A 23,737-nucleotide genomic window follows, 5' to 3' on the forward strand; every position below is an offset into this window, starting at 1 on the left:
CCAAACTTTTTTGTGGTGCTGTGTGGAAACCTTAACTCTGCGCATGATGTTAGCAGCTTCACAGAAATGGCCAGTGTGTTCTGCTCGGAGGGAGCTTGTGGCTTGGTCAGGATAAGTGGCCAGGCTGCCTGCCTGCCTGCCTGCCTGTGTGTGTGTGTGTGTGTGTGTGTGTGTGTGTGTACACTTGACACCTGTATATACCTGACTATTCCCTGCAGGAATCTTCAGGGCCCTCCTTGTTCCCAGGGTTCTCTATGGCAGTAAAATGCGCTGCCCAGTGAAGGTAGACAGGCTCCAACATTGTACACTTTTGTCGGATGCTAGAGGCTTTTAATTTTTTTGAACAGGTTTCCCCAGAAGAATGAGTTGATTTGTGGGAAACATCTGATTTCCTTTTTGAGAATTGTTTTATCTATTGTTATGTGTTCCATTTTAATTTTGTACAGCAGCACAGTATTTTGCAACGTTTAGTGCTTTTCAAATATTCCGGGTAAAGTAACAGAAGCAGAAGGTGAGGTTACTTCTACTTTGCTGACTTGCTTGCCAATCTAAGGCAGGGCACAGGTTTGTTGCGAATGGCATGCCCATGTCCTGATCTTGCACATGGAAGGATCTCTTTCCTCTCAGGAGGGGATCCAGCCCTTTTAGTATTTCTTTTCTTAATCTGGCCTGTGATTTCTGATAACCAGAGGCCTTCTGGGGTGCCCTTACGAACCCTGTGTGCCAGCCTGTGATTTCACTGTTAGGCTCTAGCCTTGGGTACTTCCGTTGGCCAAGGATGTTGTGTTGGCCTTTGCTTCTGGAAAGATAGCCAACTCCAGGCTGGAGGGAGAAATGGTTGCAGAGGAAGGCAAAGAGGAAGGCTCTTTGGACCAGAGGTTGGGGAACCTTTGGGACCTCCAGATGTTGCTGGGGTATACAACTCCCATCTTCCTTGGCCATTGGTTGTGTTGTCCGGGACTGATGGGAGTTGGAGTCCTAGGACCTCTGGAACACTCACACAGCTTCCCCATTTCTGCTGTAGATGCTCTGATGTGTATCGAAAGCATGTTGAGTTGCAAGGAAGATTTTAAAACTCTGGCTTGGCACAGCAGGACAGGCAGGTGGGACTGATCCATAATAATCCAAAGTCCTTTCCTTTGGCTCAGTGTTACAGCACTGTTTCCTCTTTTCTTACTTCTTCAGTGAAATCACAACCTATTAAGCAGTCTCAGCTGAAAAGAGAGGGGGGGGGGAGGAAATCCCGACTTGCCTTCTACCTTTATGCATCCTGCCAAATTAGCTGTGACACTGATTGCTGCCGATAACGCAGCTCTATCACTTGGAGGGTAGCCAAGGGACTTCCTCACGCTATCATTTGGTCCAGGACAGGCAAATTTGGGCGTCAGCACTGACGTGGCCAGCAGGCCATTGACATGGGCCATTAACCTGTCCTGCTCCAAGGCACAGTGGAGAGACGTAAAGGCAGTCAAACACAGACGCCACTTTACTTTTTACCAGCTTCCCCGCCTCCCCTCTGCTTGTTACCAAATTATAACAAATCTTTTGAAATGTGGCTGATATGTCCCCATCCTTGTGAGTTTCCTCTTCTTGCAGGGCGAAGCGACACAGGATGCGAAAGATCCGTGATCAGTCTCTCCCAACATTTCTTTATTCATTTACTCTTACCTTAGCGGACAAAAATAGCACTTTGGGGTCCGAGGGTGGGGACAGCAAATATGATTTGAAAATAAAAGCTGTTTTTCTTTCCTTCAAAAAAACCCAAAACCACCTACCAGTATCCTTTTCCTTTGCTGATTTCGAGTGAAAAGAAAACAGAAAAACTGTTACATATAATTTCTGTTACACGAAATGGGAGTTGAAAGATGTTAAAGAGAATCCAAGTCTGGGGGCCCATGAATGAACCAAGATGTCCTTTTGGGAGACAATTCTAGAATGCATGTTTTACTTCTCTGTTGCCCACACAAACTTTACATTTGCACATCTGTTCCTTTAGTGTTCCATCACACTAAACCAGGGCCTAACACTTGGTGCACAATCCGGAAGGAGCTACCCCCTCACTCGTTCTCCCTGCTATCCTCTCCTTCTCTTCTTCCCATGCAGCCTGGAGAAGGACTTCGACAGAATTTTACTTTCACATCTCCGCAAATGTGGCTTGTTTTTTCATATGAACCGGAGCCTGTGGTTTAAAGCGAGCTCTGGCGGGTTTAACAAGCTGGTTTAACAATCCATGGTTTGAGGCTGGTTCAAAACAAATGTTACTCAGGTTTCTAAACAAGCCCATTTTAAACCATGGTCTCCAGTTTGTAGGCAATGTTACGTTGAAGGCTCGTAGAAACAGATTGTCCATTTGCATGAATTGTTGCTGTTTCGCAGCGGTCTATGCTAAGCTGTGAATTTCCTGTGTGAGGCCTGATCCCATGGCTATTTCAGTGGAAATTACATTTTGAGAAAGTCTGGAAAGCCTTCTGGTTGTGTCTTTGGAGTATCATAAACTGCCTCATAACAGATTATAGACCAGATTAAGTCAGCTCCCCCCAGTAGCCCCCTCCTGATCTCCCCAAAATTTGCTCTGGAGGGTTGGGAGAACCTCCAGAAAAGTGGGGGGGGGGGTTGTTTCATCTGGCAAGCAGAAATGCTTTCACTGAAGAACATAAGAGTGTGACATTGAATTCTTGCCTATTTGTTTGTACAGTGGTAGTTTGATTCTCGAACTTAATCTGTTCTGGGAGTCCGTTCGACTCCCGAAACCATTCGAAAACCAAGGCACAACTTCCGATTGGCTGCAGGCCCTTCCTGCACTCAAGCGGAAGCCACGTCAGATGTTCGGCTTCGGAAAAACGTTCACAGACCAGAACACTTAGTTCCAGGTTTGCAGCACTCGGGAGCCGATTTGTTTGACAACTAAGCCGTTTGAGAACCAAGGTACTATTGTACAGCTCAGTATTCTTCACTCTGGCTGGCAGCAGCCCTACAGTTTCCTGGATTTTTAGGGGGGAAGAAATGTGCATGAAATAAAATGGATGCCACCACAGTTTCCTAAATTCCTGGATTGTTCTTTACGCTGACCTTGTGTTAACTTTCAGAGGCTGCAAGTTGAGCGGAATTGCAACAGCCCCTTTCATCCCATGAATGTCTAACCAGCGGTCAGCAAACTTTTTCAGCAGGGGGCCGGTCCACTGTCCCTCAGACCTTGTGGGGGCTGGACTATATTTTTTGGGGGAAATGAACGAATTCCTATGCCCCACAAATAACCCAGAGATGCATTTTAAATAAAAGCACACATTCTACTCATGTAAAAACACGCTGATTCCTGGACCGTCTGTGGGCCAGGTTGAGAAGGCGATTGGGCCGGATCCGGCCCCCGGGCCTTAGTTTGCCTACCCATGGTCTAAGCCCCTTCCCAGTATGTCGTTCTCGTGTTCACCACCTCCTCCCTATGGAATGGAACAAATTTGCAAGTCCTGTGTTGTTCTAAAAACTCTGCATGCTTAAAATCAAAATAAGAGGAGGAAAGGGCGAGTGGGCCTGGCAAAGTCCACCCATGCCCACCCTTTTCCCATTAAAAAAAATATCAATTTAAAACATATGGAAGAATGTCGTTTTATTAGAACACCAGACGTCTGCATTCTTATCGAGGCTCTGTGCTTACGACAGAAATGAGGTATGAATAGGCCTTAATAAGATCCTTATCGCGCTTCCATTAAGATCCAGGGTAGGAAGGGGCCTTGAGGGTTTTACATTTGCATGGGGCGGGGGAGACTGGGGGAAGAGGAGATCTCTGAAAAGTTGGCACGCACAAGCCCTGCTATTGTTGCAAGTTAGGAAAAAGGAAACCCAAAAGCCCATTTAGCAACCTCGTGGTGCGTAAGTCGAGTCGAAAGCCAAAGGCACAGATTTCCCAGCCAAATGTTTTAGCTCACATGTGCCGTGCAGCTCCCTATCAGTTCCGCAGATATGAAAATGCAAGTGACTTGTGGCCTCTGAGCTCTGCTGGCTGTTCTGTTGTTGCTGCAAGTGGACGCAAACCAGTAATCTTCAATCTCACGTGGTCCCAACAGCAATGTAGGGCCCACTTCTGATTTCTAGGTGTGCTACATGGGCCAGGTTGTTGTTTTTCTCTCCTTCTCAGTTTAAGGCAGGGGTGGGGAATCCTGTGGCTCTCCAGATGTTGTTGGACTCTGCATCTTCCATCAGCCGTAGCAGATGGAGCCTTATGGCAGGGAATGATGGGAGTTGTAGTCCAACAATTTCTGGTGGACCATAGTTTTCGAGGCAAACTTAGGCAGAGAGCCTAGATTTTTAATTGCAGCAAGGTGGGAGGTTTTTTTAAAAAACAAACAAACAAACAAACAAACAAACAAACAAACAAACAAACCAAGAGTTGCTTATAAGGCTAGGATGAAAAAGCAGCAACAACCAATGTATTTTATGCTACATAATAACTACTGATAGAGGGATTGTGCCTTCTTATTGCATCTGGTTTTCTTTTTCAAGCATGTACAGTGGTACCTTGGTTTGCATACGTCTTGGTTTGCATACGTTTTGGATTACAAACACGTCAAACCCGGAAGTGTGTTTCCCAGTTTGCAACCTTTTTTTTGGATTACAACCCATTTTTTTTGGATTACGAACAATTTTTGGGGGGGAGGCCCTATTGGCAAAAGCGCATCTTGGGTTACAACCTGTTTTGGTTTACAAATGGACCTCCAGAACGGATTACGGTTGTAAACCAAGGTACCACTGTAGTGAGAAATGTGTCTTCAGTGCTGGATACAGGCACCTTTTGGAATTGAGCTTTCTTTTGAGTCCATATTTGTTGACTGCAGCATTCCAGCTATCTCCGGGAAATTCTGGACGTATGGCAACCCTGGGTACACATGGCACCAATTATTTGTCAAAATTAGAAATACCCAAATACAGACGGTCATTTACCCTTGCTAGATTCCATGCGCTGCCATCTGTCTTATTGCAGGGCAGATTTGAGGGTAAGCCATACGTGGAATGCCCCTACAGCTTAATGGAGGTAGAAACTGTCTCTCATGTCTTGTTATGCTGCCATTTCTACAGGGATATACACTCGGTATTTATCACTCCTGTTATACAAAAATCTCCAAATGGGTCCGAATGTCAATGTCTAGAACTCCTGGTAGAGGACAAGGATCTAGAGATCACGCTAAGGGTGGCCAAATTCTGTGCGACTGCCAAAAAACTTAGGGAACAAGCTGTACTACCAAAACGATTAAGGTTTTAAATGACAATTTTAGGTTATATTTTAGTGATCAAGATTTAATGTATATTTTTAACTGCTGCTGTATCTGAATTTTCTCTGTTATACCCAATTGCAATTCAATTCCTGTTGTGTTTTATGATTTTCCTGATACTGTAAGTGAGCCGGAACTGGTCTGTGACCGTAATAATAAAATTCAATTCACATGGCACCATGCCCATGCCATCACTGTCAGTTGGGCTGTGCCATTCCCCCTCCGCACCATATTTCTCTTGTCTATGAATGAAATAGGCAAAAAAGGACAGGATGCAGCTATTTGGCTGCCTCTGTATACCAACGTATCTATATGGAGAGACACATAGCAGTGTATCAGCACACTGGTTTCCAGTCCCTGCCTTTTGAAAGACTGCATGTGAAAACACTGAAGGAGTGGAGGGGAAGAGAGAACAACACTGTGCACTGATCTGAAAACATGTCCACCTGTGGTTGCAGACAACATGGCTAGTAGCTGCCGCTTTGGATACCGTCACCACACCAAGGTGTGCACAGTTGGAAACCACTATGTGCACAAGTGCATCGATGACATGGGGGATGATGCCATGTGTACATTACCCCCCAAAGGCACCTGCATCCCGTGTTGAATGCACATATTCGTGCAGTGTGAACATACCTGTATGCATACACAAAGTGTAGATCCTGCGAGCTTGAAGTCTGCCTGCCTCTGCGGCAGGGTTTGCGCACTGGGCAATGTCCTCATCAGTTACTCCATGGAGCACATTCAAACCCCGGGGCAGTCAGGCAGGGAAAGCTGAACATGGGAGCCATTTGGAAGAACGTGGCAGGCAAAAGAGGCTGTTCTTTCCTTCTGATCTGCCTTGATGAGTTAGCAGCGGTTGATTCATACGAGTGGGAGGTTATAAACCAAGAGCCAGGCACTGCTGGGGCCTATGGGGTGGGGGGTGGGGAGGAGATGAAGAGGGCAGGAAAAGACCACAGGAGGAGTGGACGTCAAGAGCAATATCAGATCCTGCTTTCCCAGCGAATTGTACAAAATGCACTTGGTCATATTTTGAAAGGATTGCAATTTGTTGCAGACTGCAATTTCTTATCTTTCCCCCTCCTTTGGTGGATCAGCGAGCTCAGATTGGACCACTTTAAGAGTGCTGATCATTGCTCTCCTCGCTATGCTTACCTTCAGCGGCCCACATATTTTGGCTGATGTTAACTGTTGGCCAAAAAAGAGGAGTTCTTGCCATGACTCACTCCCACTAGCAGCAAAGGTCTTTTCCTAGCTTTGCTAGTGAAGATCTTTTACCGGAGGCGCCAAGCAAGGCTTGTGTTAGTCCTTAGTGAGTGCCTGGCACGATGCTACCAATAGTGCTACCAATAGACCGTTGCCCAGCATGAACCTCGAGCCCCGTCTCACGCTGTGTGGCTGCTTGCCAATGCCCCTGCTTGGGGTTAGCAGCTGCTCTGAGAATAGGCTGTTGGGCTTTTGGTCTGATCCAACAGGACTCTTAATATGTAAGGCCTAAGCTTTCCTTCTGCGGAAGGCAGTGGAAGACAGGAGTGCCTGGTGTGCTCTGGTCCATGGGGTCACGAAGAGTCGGACACGACTAAACAACAACAACAAAGCTTTCCTTCTGAGCCCAGGGCTCCGGCAGATACTGATCTGTTTGTCCACCCACCAAAACCCTGCACTCTCTTACCCCATGCCACCACGTTCTTTATAGCTACATCCATGCCAGTTTGGTACATGACTGCCTCTAACCAGGCAGAACTGGCACAGGCCCTGAAAGCAAGATCAGCGGAGGGTGTACAATGCTCTCCTAGACGTATTTACTGAGAAGGGCTGGCTCCAGCTCTGACGCTCAGCCTATTCATGCTGGAGGAAGTGGATTGATTCCAGCAGGAAGTTCATACCCAGTCAATTCCCCAGAGAGCCTGGAGAGACAAGGGCTCTCCACAAACTTTGCGAAGGGATTCTGCGGCAGGCGTGAGCACCGTCGGTCATTTTGCAGAGCAGCGTCTGCTTTGGCGGGGGTCTTTCGCTTCCTGTTTTCTTACCTTGACGTCACGGGTCCTTCGATGGCAGCCGGTCAAAGGGAGAGGTTGTTACTGGCCGGCAACCAGCCCTGAGCATTCCTGAGGAGTGCTGATGTCACCTACCCACAGGGATTACTTCATGTGAAGTATTTAGGCCTCGGGGTGAATAAGAGAAGGGGAAAGGAAGAACGATGACGAAAGTAGGAAGGTGCCACCCACCCACTCCCCTTTCCCCCCAAGCAGTCGCCTCGTCTAGTAAACATAAAAATAATAATTAAAAAGCCCCAGCACAAAAATGGTGACATCAACCTGGGTCGGGCGTAGCCAGCAGGCAGGTTTTTCCATTTCCTGATCTTTAAAATAAATCAATAAACTAAGGCTGCATACACACCATACATTTAAAACACCCACCCACAAAAATTCTGAGAGAACTGTAGTTTACCTCTTAAAGGGGTAAAGAGACCCCTGACCATTAGGTCCAGTCGTGGCCGACTCTAGGGTTGCGGTGCTCATCTCACTTTATTGGCCGAGGGAGCCGGCATACAGCTTCCAGGTCATGTGGCCAGCATGACTAAGCCGCTTCTGGCAAACCAGAGCAGCGCACAAAAACACCGTTTACCTTCCCGCCGGAGTGGTACCTATTTATCTACTTGCACTTTGACATGCTTTCGAACTGCTAGGTTGGCAGGAGCAGGGAACGAGCAACGGGAGCTCACCCCGACGCGGGGATTTGAACTGTCGACCTTATGATCGGCAAGCCCTAGGCTCTGTGGTTTAACCCACAATGCCACCCGCGTCCCAGTTTACCCCTTAGAGAGCCACAATTCTCAGCACCCTTAACAAACTGCAGTTCCAGTATTCTTGGAGAAAGTTGTGCACTTTGTATGTTAGGAACATAGGAAGCTGCCTTATACTGAGTCAGACAATTGGCCCATATAGCTCATTATTGTCTGCACTGACTGGCAGTCACTTTTCAGGCAGGCTTCTCTCTGAGCCCTACTTGGAGACACCGGGAATTGAACCCGGGACCTTGTGCATGGGGAAGCAGATGCTCTTAGACTGAGCTACAGTCTTCCACCCAATGCATGGTGTGCACGCAGCCTATGGAACCCACGTCTCCCTCTTCAAGGAGGGTTGGGGTTTGTTTGTTTGATTGATTGATTGTTTTTGCAGAGAAGGCCACAGAAATGAGTAATGGACCTGCTCTCCTGCCACATGGCATGGCTGCCCATGTTTCAGCCACACCTTTCCAGCAACACACATCCAGCTGCTTTGGGCCCTCAAATTTCAGCAGCACCCTGGGTGACACTAAAATTTGGTGCCCCCCCACTCCATTCTACAGCGTTGTTGTGGCGCCCCCTGCAGAGTGGCACCCAGATGGACCACACTGGGCATGCTACCCTAAACAGCTGCCGTCTTTACCCGGGGACCCAAGGGGTGCGGTGCAAAAGGTATACCTACTGCATACTGGTCCCTCTCGATTGGTGGCAGTGAAAAGCAATGGAGCAAAAGTCCCCCCCTCCCCCCGTTGCCCTGTTACTCCGTAGTGTCAAACAAAAGTAGTTGTTTCCACTGTGTTGTCGTTACAGGTGAGAGCAATCCCGCCCTGAAAAAAGGGTCAGCAACTTTGGCTTCCCCCTCCTAAAAAAGCTCAACAAGTTTGAGTTCGCCCCCCTCTAAAAAAGGGGGCGCAGGGCAGATCTTTGCACCCCAGTGGTGCATATGCTAAAGATGGCCCTGACCCTAAAACCACCTCTGGCTGGTTGTCCTGGTGATGCGGGGAACAGAAAGGAAGGGGCAGGTAATAGGTAAAGAAGGAGAAGGAGAATCGGCAAGGTTTATGGGAAACGCCTGAGTTCAGTGGTGCAACATCTATCCTGGGGCACACATAGAACACAACACCAATTCCCGGATCAGTCGTAAAGCATCTGTTCTGCTGGCCGCCCAGTGTCCCAGCAGCGTGGAGCCAAGCATAGCATGCCTCCAGCGGTCAGCTCCTGCTGCTGCTGCTGCTGCTGCCGAGGGGAAGGAGGGTTGAAGTTTCTTCTTCTTCTTCTTTGGCGATCACTCCTAGCCGAGCAAAATTGTCTTCTATAAACATGGTTTTAACCATGAGTCCATAGGTGACTGTGGAGGCCAATTCTGGATCCACACGTCCTTCCACAGTGGGAGCATTGGTTTCCGGGTGGGAGTTGATCACGGTGTGGATTTGTCAAGCGTGCCTTTCTCTTAGCACGTTTCTCCCTTGCGCCCTGAGTTCGAGTGTCTTCAAAGCCCATGATGCCTTTGGTAAAGGCTCTTCTCCAACTGGAGCGCTCGCAGGCCAGTGCTTCCCAGTTGTCAGTGTTTATACTACATTTTTTTAGAAATGCCTTGAGACAGTCTTTAAACCTCTTTTGTTGACCACCAGCATTATGCTTTCCATTTTTAAGTTTGGAATAGAGTAGTTGCTTTGGAAGACGATGATCAGGCATCCGCACAACATGACCAGTCCAACGAAGTTGATGTTGAAGAAACATTGCTTCAACACTGGTGATCTTTGCTTCTTCCAGTACACTGATAGTAGTTTGCCTATATGGAGATATTAAGAAATTGTGAATTAAGAAAAAGATTTAAATAATACAAGTCTTCTTTAGGAATTTAAGGTTTTATACATATTTGTTTATCTGGTAATCTGTTGTTTCTTTTTATTTTATTTGGAATGTATAATCTTTACCATGTAAGAAAACCAATAAAACGCATAAAAATAAAAAAGTGGAGATACAATTATGAAAAAAAGAGAGAAGGGGCAACAGACAGAGAGATTGAGAAAGAGAGCTGTTTAATCCTACAGTGCTGCAAACCCCAGTTACTTTATTGTGGTGTGTTTTTTTCATATATATGTCTGTCTTGTAAATATATACATGTGTATGGGTTATTTGAATATAAGTCTGTCTCTGCTCTCTCTCTCTCTCTGTCGTGACTAAGTGCTAGGATTGGGTTATTGTTGCCAGTGAGTTCCTAGGCAGCGCTTTGGCGAGCCCCGGGTCTCCACAAGGCAGCCAGCAAGATAAAGAAGAGGATGGCGCATTGTTCTTAGAGGAAATGGGAACCACCTCTAATCTCTGACTCCTAGGCTCAGCCGTGAAAGTGAAGTCCCTTGTCATCGGAGCAGCTCCCCAAAGGTCACCGAAAGGCAACGCTCTTGAAAGCAAAAGGGTGATGATCACTTGTTGCAGTTCCAGAAAGGCCCAGCCCCCTCGGTCATGGGGTCAAGGTGGTGCGCTTGGTCCCAGATTCAACCACTGGTGTCTATAGTAAGGACTGGGAATGTCCTCTGGAGAGCCTCTGCCTGTCAGTGTCTGGAATATTGAGCTAAATGGACCAGTGATCGGACTCCGCATAAGGCAGCTCCCTGTGTCCTTGTGTTGTTGCCTGAAGTCTTACTTGCTTCGCCAAACCTTTATTAGGCATCACAAATACAGTCCATCATAAAACATCCATATATAATTTTTTTAAAAATATGTACAAATAAACAGCCATGTAAAATATGTAATAATGAGGGTTTCCCGCTAAATAGTGCCATTCACCGCTCTAAGAGATACTATTGACAAAAACTCAACCACCCTTGCAGTTACGTCCGGGTTAGTGTCAGGCAGATAGGATCTGATATTTTCATTGTGCCGCAATGTTAGACTATCCAAGAAAGGGGCAAAGCACGTGTCTGCATAGCTGGTTGTACAATGGACAGTAGAGAAGAATATGTTCTACAGCGTCCGGACTGAAGTCTTATCCTTTGTGTGTTTTGGCAATTTACATGTCTGTTTTAGTTGTGCTCTTGTATTCTATTGTTATGTATGCCATCTTGAACATTTCTAACTGAATATATAAACCAGAGAACAAATTGTAACATAGAAATTTAAACATTACAGTAAGCTTGCAACTTATGCAGGGGTTATGTTCCAGGGATAGCGCCTAAAGCCAAACCCACATATAGTCAAAACATACTGGGTTAAATGGCGGGTAGGATTGCCAAAGCTTTTCTTCCTGGGTGCCCATCCCTTTTCTGCCCCCTTTTAAATTCTTTTTTTTAAAAATGCCAAGCTGATGCACACAGGTTAAATGTGCATAAGTTGTGGGTGTATTATATTATGGATTTATTCAAATTTATATACACACATTATATGTGTGTGTGTTACTAATAATATGAAGTGATGGTATTTCATGCATAAAATAATCTACCTATAAAGTCCAACCATTCATTAATATTTAATGCTCAAAAATTAAATATTTCCTTAAATTCAAAATTTCTTCTCCTCCCCCACTGATAATAAAAATAATATTAGAAAAATATTGTAATTATTGTGTTTGAAAAGCCTGCTGTCTTGTTCTGTCCTGATAAATATGGATTTGTTGCTTCTGTAATTTTATCATTCCAATAAGCAGTGAATGTTTTTTTTTAAAAAATGGAAAAGATAGAAATATGAAATTAATATAAGGGGGTGAGCACTAATGTACTATTGTTTACGAACAATTGAGGAAGGACGATCCTACTTCAAAGGGGACTCCTCCATATTGTGACACCTATCAATTCATGAGTGACAACTCTGTCACTGTAACAACTGCATTTGGATTTCATAATAAACCTGGGGTTCAAATGCTCTCTCTCCCCTCTCCTTTTCCAGGCTGACTTCAATAAGTTCAAAAGACTTCACTTCTACTTTTTATATTCAGTTTGCCAACTACCCGAAACTGACATACTGTCCGTCCGTCCTTCCTCCTCCTCCCCCCTCTCTCTTAAAAAGTCAATTTTAAAACACTAGTTGTGAAGCTGACTTGTTTCAAGAAACTATAGGTAAGATTAACTACAGTTTAGGGTTCTGATGTAATGCTAAACTGTGGATAACTGAAAACTGAAGCTTCCAGACAGCACTAAGGGGCCCCCGCAATCCTTTGCTGTTGCCATAATTTTTGTAAGTTACAGAATCTGGCTTTTCATAGGGTTTGGCTAAGAATCCACAGATCTACAAGTTCCAGGAACTGTATGCCTAACCTTTTAATGTTTGATGTATCATAGTATTTTAATGTTCTTTTGGAAGCCGCCCAGAGTGGCTGGGGGGGCCCAGCCAGATGGGCGGGGTATAAATAAATTATTATTATTATTATTATTATTATTATTATTATTATTATTATTATTATTATTAACCTCTGAAACGGAGGCACCCCAGAAAGCGCCTCTCAAATGATGGACGAGATTTGCAAAGGATGCTTCACCAGCTGCCCTCTCCAGATGTTCTGATGCATAACACCCATGATATGCATATGCTGGCTAGGCCTGATGGGAATTGTAGTTCTAGACATCTGGAGGGCATGAGGTTGGCAAAGGCTGGTACGGAAGAAGAAAACCATTCCTGGCTCCATCTAAACTGCAGTCCCATTTCTAAAGCTAGACCCACATGGTCCCGGTCAAAGTTGAGTTTGGACAAACACCACTCTGGGCTCCATGGAGGGAAGATAACAGATTTCCAGTAAATAAAATGACAAAAAATATTTTTTTCTCCTTTAAAAACTTAATCATCCTCATCTATCTTTGCAGGAGGCGGAGGGAAGCGGAAAGGGAGAAGTAAGAAATGGAGAGAGATTCTCAAGTTCCCGCACATCAGTCAGTGCGATGACCTTCGGAAAGGCCTGGGTAAGTGGCAAAGTCAGGCGCATCCAGCCAGCTGAGCTTTCATTCAGAGTTTGGGAGATGGAGGCTGGGTGGCAGAAAGGGGTGCTGCAAGAACCAGCCAGACTTGCTCGCCAGAGGATTTGCAGGGTGGTGGGAGTGCAACAGCAGAGATCATTCTGTACGCAGCCTACAGGTTAATTCTGTTAGCATTAAAGCCAAGAGGTGGAGGTGGTGCTTAGCGATAGGGCGCATGATGTTTGCCGAGGTAGCCCATGCCCCGATGGCTGTGTAGTTCTGAGGCGAGACCTCCTCAGTAGTTTGGTTGATTGTCTCCATGCTATGTAGAAGGCCTGAGGTAAGAAAGAGAAAACCTCCCTTTTCTCAAATCATACGCCGTTTTTCTTCAGTTTCTTCAGTCAAGTATTATTAGGATTATTATTTTTCCTCTGGACTCTGCCTGGATTACCGTATTTTTCGCACCATAGGACGCATCGGACAATAGGACGCACTTTGTTTTAGAGGGGGGAGAACTAGAAAAAAAAAATTCTCCCCCTCTCTGCCCAGCGCCCCTTCAGCGAAGCAGCAGGAGGCGCTGCACAGAGAGGGGGAGAACTTTCCCCCTCTTGTTTTCCCGCTCTAAAACAAGGTGCGTTCAGGCGGCTACCTTGGAAGCCTGGAGAGCAAGAGGGGTCGGTGTGCACTGACCCCTCTCGCTCTCCAGGCTTCAGGTTCCTTTCGACCTGCTCTTTGGGGCTGGCGGGGGGGGGGAAGCCCACCACCAGCCCCAAAGAGCAGGTCAGGGAGCAGCGGAAAGGCGCAGCGGAGAGGCTCCTGCCATAGCCGCGCGTCACCTCTCCAGCCGGGAGAGGGTCACGGGGCTATGGCGTCTTTGCTCCATAGGACGCACACACATTTCCCCTTCATTTTTGAAGGGGGAAAAGTGCGTCCTATAGAGCAAAAAATACGGTATTTAAGTGCCTTTGCTAATGTGAGGATGTTGTACAAGGTGTGCTACTAGCAGAGCCTGTCTACTCAGAGGTAAGGCCCACCGTAGCTGTCTTTGGGCATCTGTTTGACATGTAACATTGCAAACTGGAGATGAGGCATGTATGTCAGCTCTGACCCCAAAGGGCCCAGGAGAGTTGGCCCTACCAAGAGGCAGAATGAGGCAGCCACCTCAGGCACCAGATATTGGTGGGGTGGCAAGGTGTTGCAAGGCGGTGCTGTATTTGCCACATGGCCTGCTCTGTGCCCCCTGAGCTAGCCTGCTGCCCTCTGCTGTAGTGGAGGACTCAGTGCACCAGTGCTGAATCCTAGGCCCCATCGGCACTTTACATTTAAAGCAGTTTTATACGGCTTCAGCCAGAATCCTGGAAGTGTAGCTTGTTAAATGTGCTGTGTGTTGTGAGGAGACCCCCCTGTCCCCCCCACAGAGCTACAGTTCCAGATTGATCAGCTTTAATGATCAACTCCTCTTCCCAGGGAACTCTGGTAGGGGAATAAGGGGTCGCCCAGCCATTTCCAGCACCCTTAAGGAAATACAGTCCCACCAACTAAAGAACAATGGCAAGAGAAGTTGATGAACTATGCAGAACTGGCAAAAATGACAGAAATCATAAGAGAAAGAGACAACAGAGACTTTGAAAAAGAGTGGGAACCATTCATATTATATTTGCAGAAACAAAGAAAGGCAATAGACTTGATGGCAGGATTTAAATACACATTCACATTATTAGCATCAGAAAATGTTTAGAAAATAGTGAAACAAGATGATGTATTTAATTTTACATTTTTAGGTTTGATGTTACGTTATTAATAACCTTTTCTGTTGAAAGATAGCAAAGCGGGTGAAGATAGAAACAAACCAGAAATGCAAGTTGGGGAAAATCTTGGAGGGGAGGGAGGGAGGAATATATAGTGAACATTAAGAATTTGAGATGTATGTAATGAATGAAAATGAAAAATGAATATATTTTTTTTTTAAAAAAAGGAAATACAGTCCCCAGGATTCTTTGGGGAAGCCATGACTGTTTAAAGTGGTACTGTAGTGCTTTAAATGTGTAGTGCAGATGGGTCCTAGGGTGCCCTCTTGCCCTTCAGGCAGCAAAACGCCTTAGGCTGACTCTGTTTTTATCCCTCTGTGTTTCGAAGACGCCTGCTCTTCTCCCAGGCTCTGGAGAAGTGTGAGGGACTTCTTCTGCGCATGCCTCCCTCCCTGTGCTGAAGTTTGTTCTCAAGGCGGGGGGCGCAGGGCTGGGATATGAGAGCGCGCATGTTCCTGCGGCTCGGACGTGCATTTCCGCAGAGGCCCTTCTCCTCCTTGGCAAAGGGGGAGGGCAGGGGGTCTGAGAGGAGCAGGAACGGAGGTCTCAGCAAGGAGGCGCAGCGTGTCATGCCTGTGGCAGCCAGAGGTCACAGGCCTGGAATGCGCAAGTGCGCAGCTGAGCACAGTATGCAGCTGCCCCGTGCGACACCCAGGAGGAGGCAGCCCTGAGAACCGTCTGCCACGCTGACTTTACGCGGGCATATTTGTGGGGTGGGGTGGAGATGGAGGGGCTATCGCTTTCTTAACAGTTCACATTTTGTTTGTCTTCTCCACACCCCTCGGGACTGGCCATTCCTTAGAACTCCCATTAACAGTCACGGGGCAGCTTTAAAGAGCAGGGTTTGCAGATTGACTCACGGCCCAAAATGTATAGCATGCTATTCAGTTAAGTTTTACTAAGAGCAGGGCCATTGAAATTAATGACCCTAACTTAGTCGTGTTCATTCATCTCAGTGGGCTTGCCCTAAGGCTTTACTATGCATTTAAGCAGCTTCGTAGAGCTGGAAGGGACTTCGAGGGTCATCTAGACCAACCCCCTGCAATGCAGGAATCCAATTTGAAACCTCACTTAGCTTTGCAAATGTGCTAGCAGTTTTATTGCTGCGCCAACTCTGCACAGGCATGGCTTTCCCCAAAGAATCCTGGGAACTGTAGTTTCATAAGGTGCAGAGCTGCCTTTCTCAACCTGTGGGTCCCCAGATGTTGTTGGACTACAACTCCCATCACCCCTAGCTAGCAAGGCCAGAGCTCAGGGATGATGGGCATTGTAGTCCAACAACATCTGCGGACCCACAGGTTGAGAACCGCTGGTACAGAGAGTAATTGGGAGGCCCCCGTTCCCCTCCCAGAGCTACAATTCCCAGTGTTCCCTAGGAAAAGAGATTGATTATTAAACCACTCAGAGAACTGTAGCTCTGTGAGGGCAATAGTTTGTTAAGTTCTGAATTGTAGCTCCTGGCCCAGTAGTCTGCCCACTAAATCACAGTGGTTCTTGAGGGTAGAGAAACTGCTTCTTTCTTTGTATTCCAGTTAAAACAGTGCACACAGCTGATGTGTCATTTTCCACCTGCCCGTGAAAAAACAACAACCCCATTCTTCCATTTCTTCCTTTGCAGAACGAGAGTACAGCAGCTTGTGTGACAAGCAACCGATTGGCCGGCAGCTTTTCCGACAGTTCTGCGAGACGCGGCTGGAGCTCCTCCGGTGTATCCACTTCCTGGATGCTGTGGTAAGGCAAGTGCCATGCCTAGAGCGGGTCTGGCTCAGAGGCATGTTTGCTGCTCAGAGCTGTCCACCTTGGGCTCGCTCGTGTGATGCTTTCTGGGGAGCCTCTGTTTAAATACTGTATAAGGCTATTGAAGAGGGGCGCAGGTGGCGCTGTGGGTAAAACCTCAGTGCCTAGGACTTGCTGATCGTAAGGTCGGCGGTTCGAATCTCCGCGGCGGGGTGAGCTCCCGTCGTTCGGTCCCAGCTCCTGCCCACCTAGCAGTTCGAAAACACGTCAAAGTGCAAGTAGATAAATAGGTACCGCTTTATAGCGGGAAGGTAAACGGCGTTTCCATGTGCTGCACTGGTGCCGGCTCGCCAGAGCAGCTTCGTCACGCTGGCCACGTGACCTGGAAGTGTCTCCGGACAGCGCTGGCTCCCGGCCTCTTGAGCGAGATGAGCGCGCAACCCTAGAGTCGGACACGACTGGCCCGTATGGGCAGGGGTACCTTTACCTTTACCTTTTTAAGGCTATTGAAATGGGTAGAGCGTAGAACTAGGGTAGAAGGGTCCACGTTCAATCCTCAATATTGCTGGTTAAAAGGGTCTTAAGCACATCACTGCCCTGCGAGATCAGGCCAAGGACCAACTTACAGCATCCTATTCTTTATATGGTCTCTCTATATATAAAGTTAGGCTTTTTAGCATATCATTTTCAACAATTATTAAACATACTTTTATATCTTATACAATTTTTTGACTTCCATCAATCACATCTGAAAAATTTCCAATCTTTTTCACTTAATTTACATTTCTTACTTTCACTATTACAGTGGTGCCTCGCAAGACGAAAAGAATCCGTTCTGTGATTCTCTTCGTCTAGCGTTTTTTTCGTCTTGCGAAGCAAGCCCATTGACGGATTAGCGGCTTTTAGCGGCTTTTAGCGGCTTATCTACTGATCAGATCAGATGATAAGTGGCTTAGTGGCTTAGAAAAAGGGAGGGGGAGAGAAAGGAAAAAAAACCAGCAGGAACTCGCAAGACATTGTTGTCTTGCGAAGCAAGCCCATAGGAGATTCGTTTTGCGAAGCATCTCCAAAACGGAAAACTCTTTCGTCTAGCGAGTTTTCTGTCTTGCGAGGCATTCGTCTTGCGGGGCACCACTGTACATTTAAATATCATAACTAATATCTCTCTTCTTTCCAATATTTTGTATATTCCTCCTTACAAAACTTCTTGTAGTCCTACTAGCATTATTTGTTGATTACAGTTGCTCTTCAAATAGCTCGTATATTTCTTCCAATCTTCTGTAAATCTCTGGTCCCGCAGGTTTCAAATCCTTCCTGTCATTTTGTCCAGTTCTGCATAGTCCGTTAATTTCATCTGCCATTCTTCTTTCGTCAGTATTTCTTCTTGCTTCCATTTCTGGGCCAACAAAACTCTTGCCGTACAGCATCCTATTCTCACGGTAGCCGATCGCCTGCCTGTGGGAAGCTTGCAAGCCAGACCTGAGTGCCACAGTGTTCTTCCCACTTGTGATTCCTGGCATCTGCCTCTGACCGTGAAGGTGGAAAACAGCCATTTTTATCACAGCTCATGGTTTATCTGGAGCGAGACAAACCACAGTCCGGAGTGGCTCAGCCCCTGATGGCGTGGTGGCGACAGGACTGAGGGAGGAATACCAAGACCAAAATCTTTGCTCTAGAAACCCACACATGTCTTAGTTTGAGCTAAGCCATGGCTTGGTTTAGTATTACATGCAAACCCAGCCTCCGAGAGGAGAGAACTGATTTGAATCCTTGCTTGGCCAAGATGCTCAGTGGGTGTTCTTGGGGAGGCCACTATTTCTTTTAAAAATATTTATATCTTGTTGGAAATTATATCTTAGCTTGATCTCCCTTTCAGGGTTGTTGTGATGTTAAAATGGGTGCCACCTTGAACTACTTGGATGGAGAGCTGGATAAAAGGAGAATTAAGTAGCTAATATCCCGTCCAAGAAGTTCATGCATTGTACATGGCTTTCCCCCTCTAACTTCTCAACAAGCCCATGTGGAGTCATGCATGGTGCTCCATGACGGTGTAGGGAATTCAGCCATGCATTTTTTAATCAGTCTTGATCCCACACTCTTAACTCAGGGGTTGCTGTGTGCCCACTTGTGCGCATGGGTGGAGTCCAGAGACAAAAGTTGCTAACACCTGACTGAGGAAAGTGAGCAAAAAAGTGTATAATTTCAGGAGAAAGGAACAGAGAGGATTTGCCTTTCTTAGGTAAGGCCTTGTACATAGAAGGGAGACATTCAGCCAAACATACAGAATAAAAACTCCCTCAGAACTACACAGCAAGTGGAGCAGGTGAAGATCTTGCTACCCAGCCTTGTTGCTAAGCGATACCTCCATCCCTCTAGGTTATCTGACTTACTGATAGGAGAATTAACCCTTAAGTTACTCATGAAATGATCTCTGCTGTTGCATCTCCCAACATCTGCAGGGCTCCCTCTGCTCACTAGAGTTAGACTTGGAAGAAGCATTCTGCACTAGCCAATAGAATAGACGAGATGGCAGGGTGTGTCTGTTGCCCACAACAGTTTCTCCAGTTTGCAAATGGGGGCCCAAAGGATAGTTGACTCCTGCTCTACCTATCCTAACCACAGTGGAATATGTAGTGCACTGTACACCTCAGGACATAGGTATTATTCTATTTTAATCACACCCTTTCTTCAAGGGGCTCTTCTTCTTCTTCCTCCTCCTCCTCCTCTTCTTTCTTCTTCTTCATCTCCTTCTTCATCTCCTTCTTCTTCTTCTTCTTCTTCTTCTTCTTCTTCTTCTTCTTCTTCTTCTTCTTCTCCTTCTTCTCCTTCTTCTCCTTCTCTTCCTCTTCCTCTTCCTCTTCCTCCTCTTCTTCTTCAACATCATCATCCATTCATTTAATTTCTATACCACTTTATATTTTTAAGGGGGGGGGAATCTCAAAGCGGTTTACAACGTACATTAAAACATCAAATAAATCAATTGATCCAGAGTGAATCATTACTTAAAAAGTCCAATGTAACATATACATACAGCATAATTAACAGAAAAGCAAAATATTACCTTAAAGATTTCAAAAGAAAACATTACAAAGGAGTTCAACTACAGAATGCCCATTTAACGCAACAAAGTTAACAAACAAAAATCTTAAACATTTCAAAAGTAAACATTACTAAATGAAGTCAAATATAAAATGCACATTTAAAACAGCACAACTAACAAGAGAATGAAATATTTTCATAATCCTATGGGGTAGGTTGAGCCAGGATAATGATTTTTTTCAAGTCTGCTGAGTGAGTTTCATAGTGAACAGGGATTAGAAATTGAGGTTCCTGCATGCAAATAACATTCTAGTCAGCATTGGCCCAAGATATTTTGCTGCCTGAGGGAAAACAGAAAACGCAGACAGAATTAAGGTGGGTATTACCCAAGGCTGACCAGGTTATGTTGGCATCTGGGGCAGAAAAATCCCCAAACTGTATTTCATTTGGAGTAAAAACACAGTATTAATAAACTGAATAACATACAATTTGCTGCTCTTTCATGGCCTCCAAATCAAGCTGCCTGAAGCAGCTGCTTCACTCTGCCTAACAGTAGAGCCAGCCCTAAATCTAACCACTTTGCTAGACTCGTAGGATTTCTGGACCCCTGCCTGGGATGTGTGTATCGTTCCTCCATTTCTAGAATCCATGGGCAGTTTTGAAAAAGAGCCTATAGAAAGCCACAACTCTTTCAGATCTCGATTTTTTTCACAGACCCCTTTCCCCTGTTATTTTCACCAAATTCACTTCCCCGCCGCTGCTGCCTTCCTGATTTGCTCATGAGGGGAAGGCGAAAAAATGAATTCCTGAAGAGCGACCTTTCCCGCTGGGAGAGATGTGTTTCTCGCCCATTCTAAAGTCAACGGTGCAAAAATTCCATTCAGATGACGTATAATTTAAAAGTCAGCCCTTCATCCGAAATAATATCCTAGTGTTTTCATGAGCTTCGCCCCACCACCCCCTTCGTTCTTTTCAAGGCTTGCTGGTTCTGGAAGCATTTTTTGCATCCAGCAGAACAAACTATTGCTCCAGGTCATGTCAACTCATTTTAAGCTTAAAGGAAATTTATTTTTCTTTCTTTCTTTCTTCTTGCTAGCTCACACAAAGTTTTGATCTGAAATCCATTTGCTCCTACTCTGAGCTTATACGATGCCAAGAGGCACTTTTGGATGCTGTTTAAGAGGGAACATAAGCCTCATAAAATGATCTGTGTTTCCCATTACCAAACTGTGTTTATGCAATTGAACATCTCTCTCCCCAACTCCTCCTCCGTCCGCATTGAAGGCAGCTTGTCGAACCCACTTCAGTTTGTGTCCCAGCGTGTAAAAGGGAGAAGTCACAGGCCCTGCTAGCAAATTTTAAACACAAAAGTTAGGCCTTTTTCTTATTTGCATAAGCTTGCTGCTTGTGAATGACAGGAATGCCGATCTGGTCAGATGGCTGCTAAATGGGAAACACATGCTCGGAAAGCGATCCTCCACAAGGCTGTGACGGTTGCAGCTAGCAAAAGGCTTAGCGATGAAAACTCGCAGTGTGTTAAAAAACTTGGTTCGGAGACCTGCTGTGAGCCAGGGACCTTTCTTTACAAGGGAAGTTATGAGAGTTTTTGTCGGATGCTTTGGCTTTGAAGGATTGGAAAGAACCAGCTTACCTTCCTCAAAGTTCAGAGATCCTTTCCGCAACCTACATTCAAAGAATGTACAGTCTGTTCCCCCATGTACACAAATGGTTGAGTGGTACACTCGTAGGTCATTGTGAACAAGTGTACAGTCCGCGTCTGCAAGAGTTGAGCTGCACAAATCGATAAGGGTACACACCTCCAAACAAACGCTTGTACGTGTTTAGAGACAGCTGGTCCTTGTGCTCCGCGTGCTACGTGAATTATCCTTCTGAGCTCTCAAAAAAGGACACAACTTAGGGTGCCCCCAAGCATTGCCAAAAAAGAATTCACTTAAATATTGCAGACAGAGTCCAGTGGGAAAGGAAATCCTTGACACCATTTTACTAAGGAAACTGCACAAAAGCAGTGTAGAATCTGAAGAGCAATAAACAGAGAGGTTTGCCATTCTCACTTCAGGCCTTGTACATGGCAGGGTGACAGTCAACCAAACACACATAGGAAAAACTTCTTGAGCTACCTAGCCAATCAGGATGTGCGCTGCCCCAGGAAACTTCGTGCTATTCTGCCTGGTTCCTAAGCAACACCTCCACACATCCCCCCACCCCGAAGTTGACTTTGTTGCTAACAGAATTAACCCATCACAACAGCAAGGAGTTTAAATAAGAGAAGCACCGGGCATTGAATAGGCACAACTGGATAATAGTAACAACTGTACAGTGGTGCCTCGCAAGACAAAATTAATCTGTTCCGCGAGTCTCTTCGTCTTGCGGTTTTTTCGTCTTGCGAAGCACGGCTATTAGCGGCTTAGCGGCTTAGCGGCTATTAACATCTTAGCGGCTTTAAGAAAAAGGAAACAAACTCACAAGAACTCGCAAGATGTTTCGTCTTGCGAAGCAAGCCCATAGGGAAATTCGTCTTGCGGAGCGACTCAAAAACCGGAAAACTCTTTTCGTCTTGCGCGTTTTTCGTCTTGCGAGGCATTTGTCTTGCGAGGTACCACTGTACTCTCCTGTCTCTTTTTTTCTAGCTGTGGGTGGCCCTGCTCCGTCGTGGCTACAGAGGGAGCTCCTTACAGGCACCCCTGCAGCCCAGGGTCAGCTCAGAGAGCTTTCTTCTACGCCCACAGGAGATGCTGCACATTCCTTCCCATTTGCTACGCTGCGGCCTTTTCATTAAGGAGAACATAGATGTCACTTGAGCCTTGAGAAAGGCAACGACTCCTTAGCCATCCCGGCTATATGCCCTTTGGCATGCTTCCTGCTTGGGCACGTCCTGCTTTTAAGAAAGAGGAAGGTTGTGTTGTTGTTTTAAAAAAGAGCAACCAAACTCTATACACCTGCTGCTCTCTTCTCCTCTCTTCAACTCTGGCTATTCACCCCAGTTCCATATTGGACTTGAATGCACTCTTGCGTTGTGGTCCGTTCTGTCCAGGACATGCCAGGCCAATTAACCCTTTGCCTGCTCCTCATCCCTGCCATTTCTGTGTGTGGCAGAGGGAGGCTGGCTGGGTGGGTGGGTGGGAGAGAGGGCGTTTTCTTGTTTCTCTCCCTCTCTCGTCTCCTAGCACTGAGCTGTGTTCCAAAACAATTGGGAGGGGAGCTGCAGGTCAGATTTTTATAGCAGCAGTGTGCTCCTCTCTGTAGTACAAGGCAAACAGCTTTCATCCTGTGGAAAAGGGCCAGGAAGGAGGGAGGTGGACCCCAGAGCAGGGAAAAGAACATGTTGTGTGTGTGTGTGTGTGTGTGTGTGTGTGTGTGTGTGTGTGTATTCATAAAGGGGACCTCTTGCATGCAAGGTTTCCAGTTCCTGCACCCAAAAACTGTGAGGCACCAAAGCTCTGTCACAGCATAAAGTAGCTATGAGCAGGTGAGTTGTTCAGTACCAGGCTGATGTATAGCATGCATTCATAAGTGCCAGCCTTTGCCATCCTGGTGCCCTCCAACTGCTTTGGATGGCAACTGTGCTGGCTTGGGAGTGATGGGAAGCCTAGTCCAAAACATACAAAGGACACCAGGTCTGCAAACGCTGGACTATGTGTAGAAAAGCCCTGAAATGATAAGGGGAAGAGCAGCAGCAGTGGAGCTGGTCTCTTTGAGCAAATAGGGCAGTGCCCCAGCAGCCTCAAGTCTGTCTCAGCCAGCCCCCACCTGCCTGCTTCCTTACTTAACAACCAGCCCATGGGGGGCACTGCCCACCATGCTACCCCCCCTTTCTTTCAGTTTTGCCCTTGGAGATCTCAGCAGGGAGAATGGGGACAAAACTAGGAGTTGGTTCTGTTTGTCATTGGGGTCTGGCGCCACCTACTGTCTGCCTCCTTGCCTTCCATCCTACCAGTCCCAATGGGCGCCAGCCAAACTGACCAACAAAAGGGAAATGGGAGCAGGAATGGCATGCCGGAGGAAGCATCCTTTTAATCGGGTAGACTGTTAGTTCATCTTGGTCAGTATTGTCTATTCTGACTGGTAGCGTCTCGCCAGGACATCAGGAAGAGATCTCTCCCATCACTTCCTTAAAAAATACATGCCTGTGGAGATGGTGGTGGTTGAGCTTGGGACCTTCTGCATGCAAAGCATGTGCTCTGCTATTGAGCT

The 23,737-nt window shown here is 46.3% G+C and overlaps 1 protein-coding gene across 2 annotated transcripts in view; it reads left to right on the forward strand.

The window, feature by feature from the left end:
- The window catches only part of LOC308574159 (G protein-coupled receptor kinase 5-like), an 80,383-nt gene that overhangs the window by 35,972 nt on the left and 20,674 nt on the right, over positions 1 to 23,737 (forward strand). Inside the window, exons 2-3 of one of the 2 annotated variants that reach the window (XM_081171696.1) lie at positions 12,852 to 12,947; positions 16,368 to 16,480. In XM_081171696.1, the coding sequence (XP_081027822.1) occupies positions 12,852 to 12,947; positions 16,368 to 16,480 (209 nt within the window). Of the gene's footprint in view, positions 1 to 12,851; positions 12,948 to 16,367; positions 16,490 to 23,737 lie in introns of those variants that run through there. The other variant, XM_081171697.1, reaches the window with a different exon arrangement.

Source organism: Podarcis bocagei (assembly GCF_964188305.1).
Source record: "Podarcis bocagei genome assembly, chromosome: 15".
NCBI classification, from domain to species: Eukaryota; Metazoa; Chordata; class Lepidosauria; order Squamata; family Lacertidae; genus Podarcis; species Podarcis bocagei.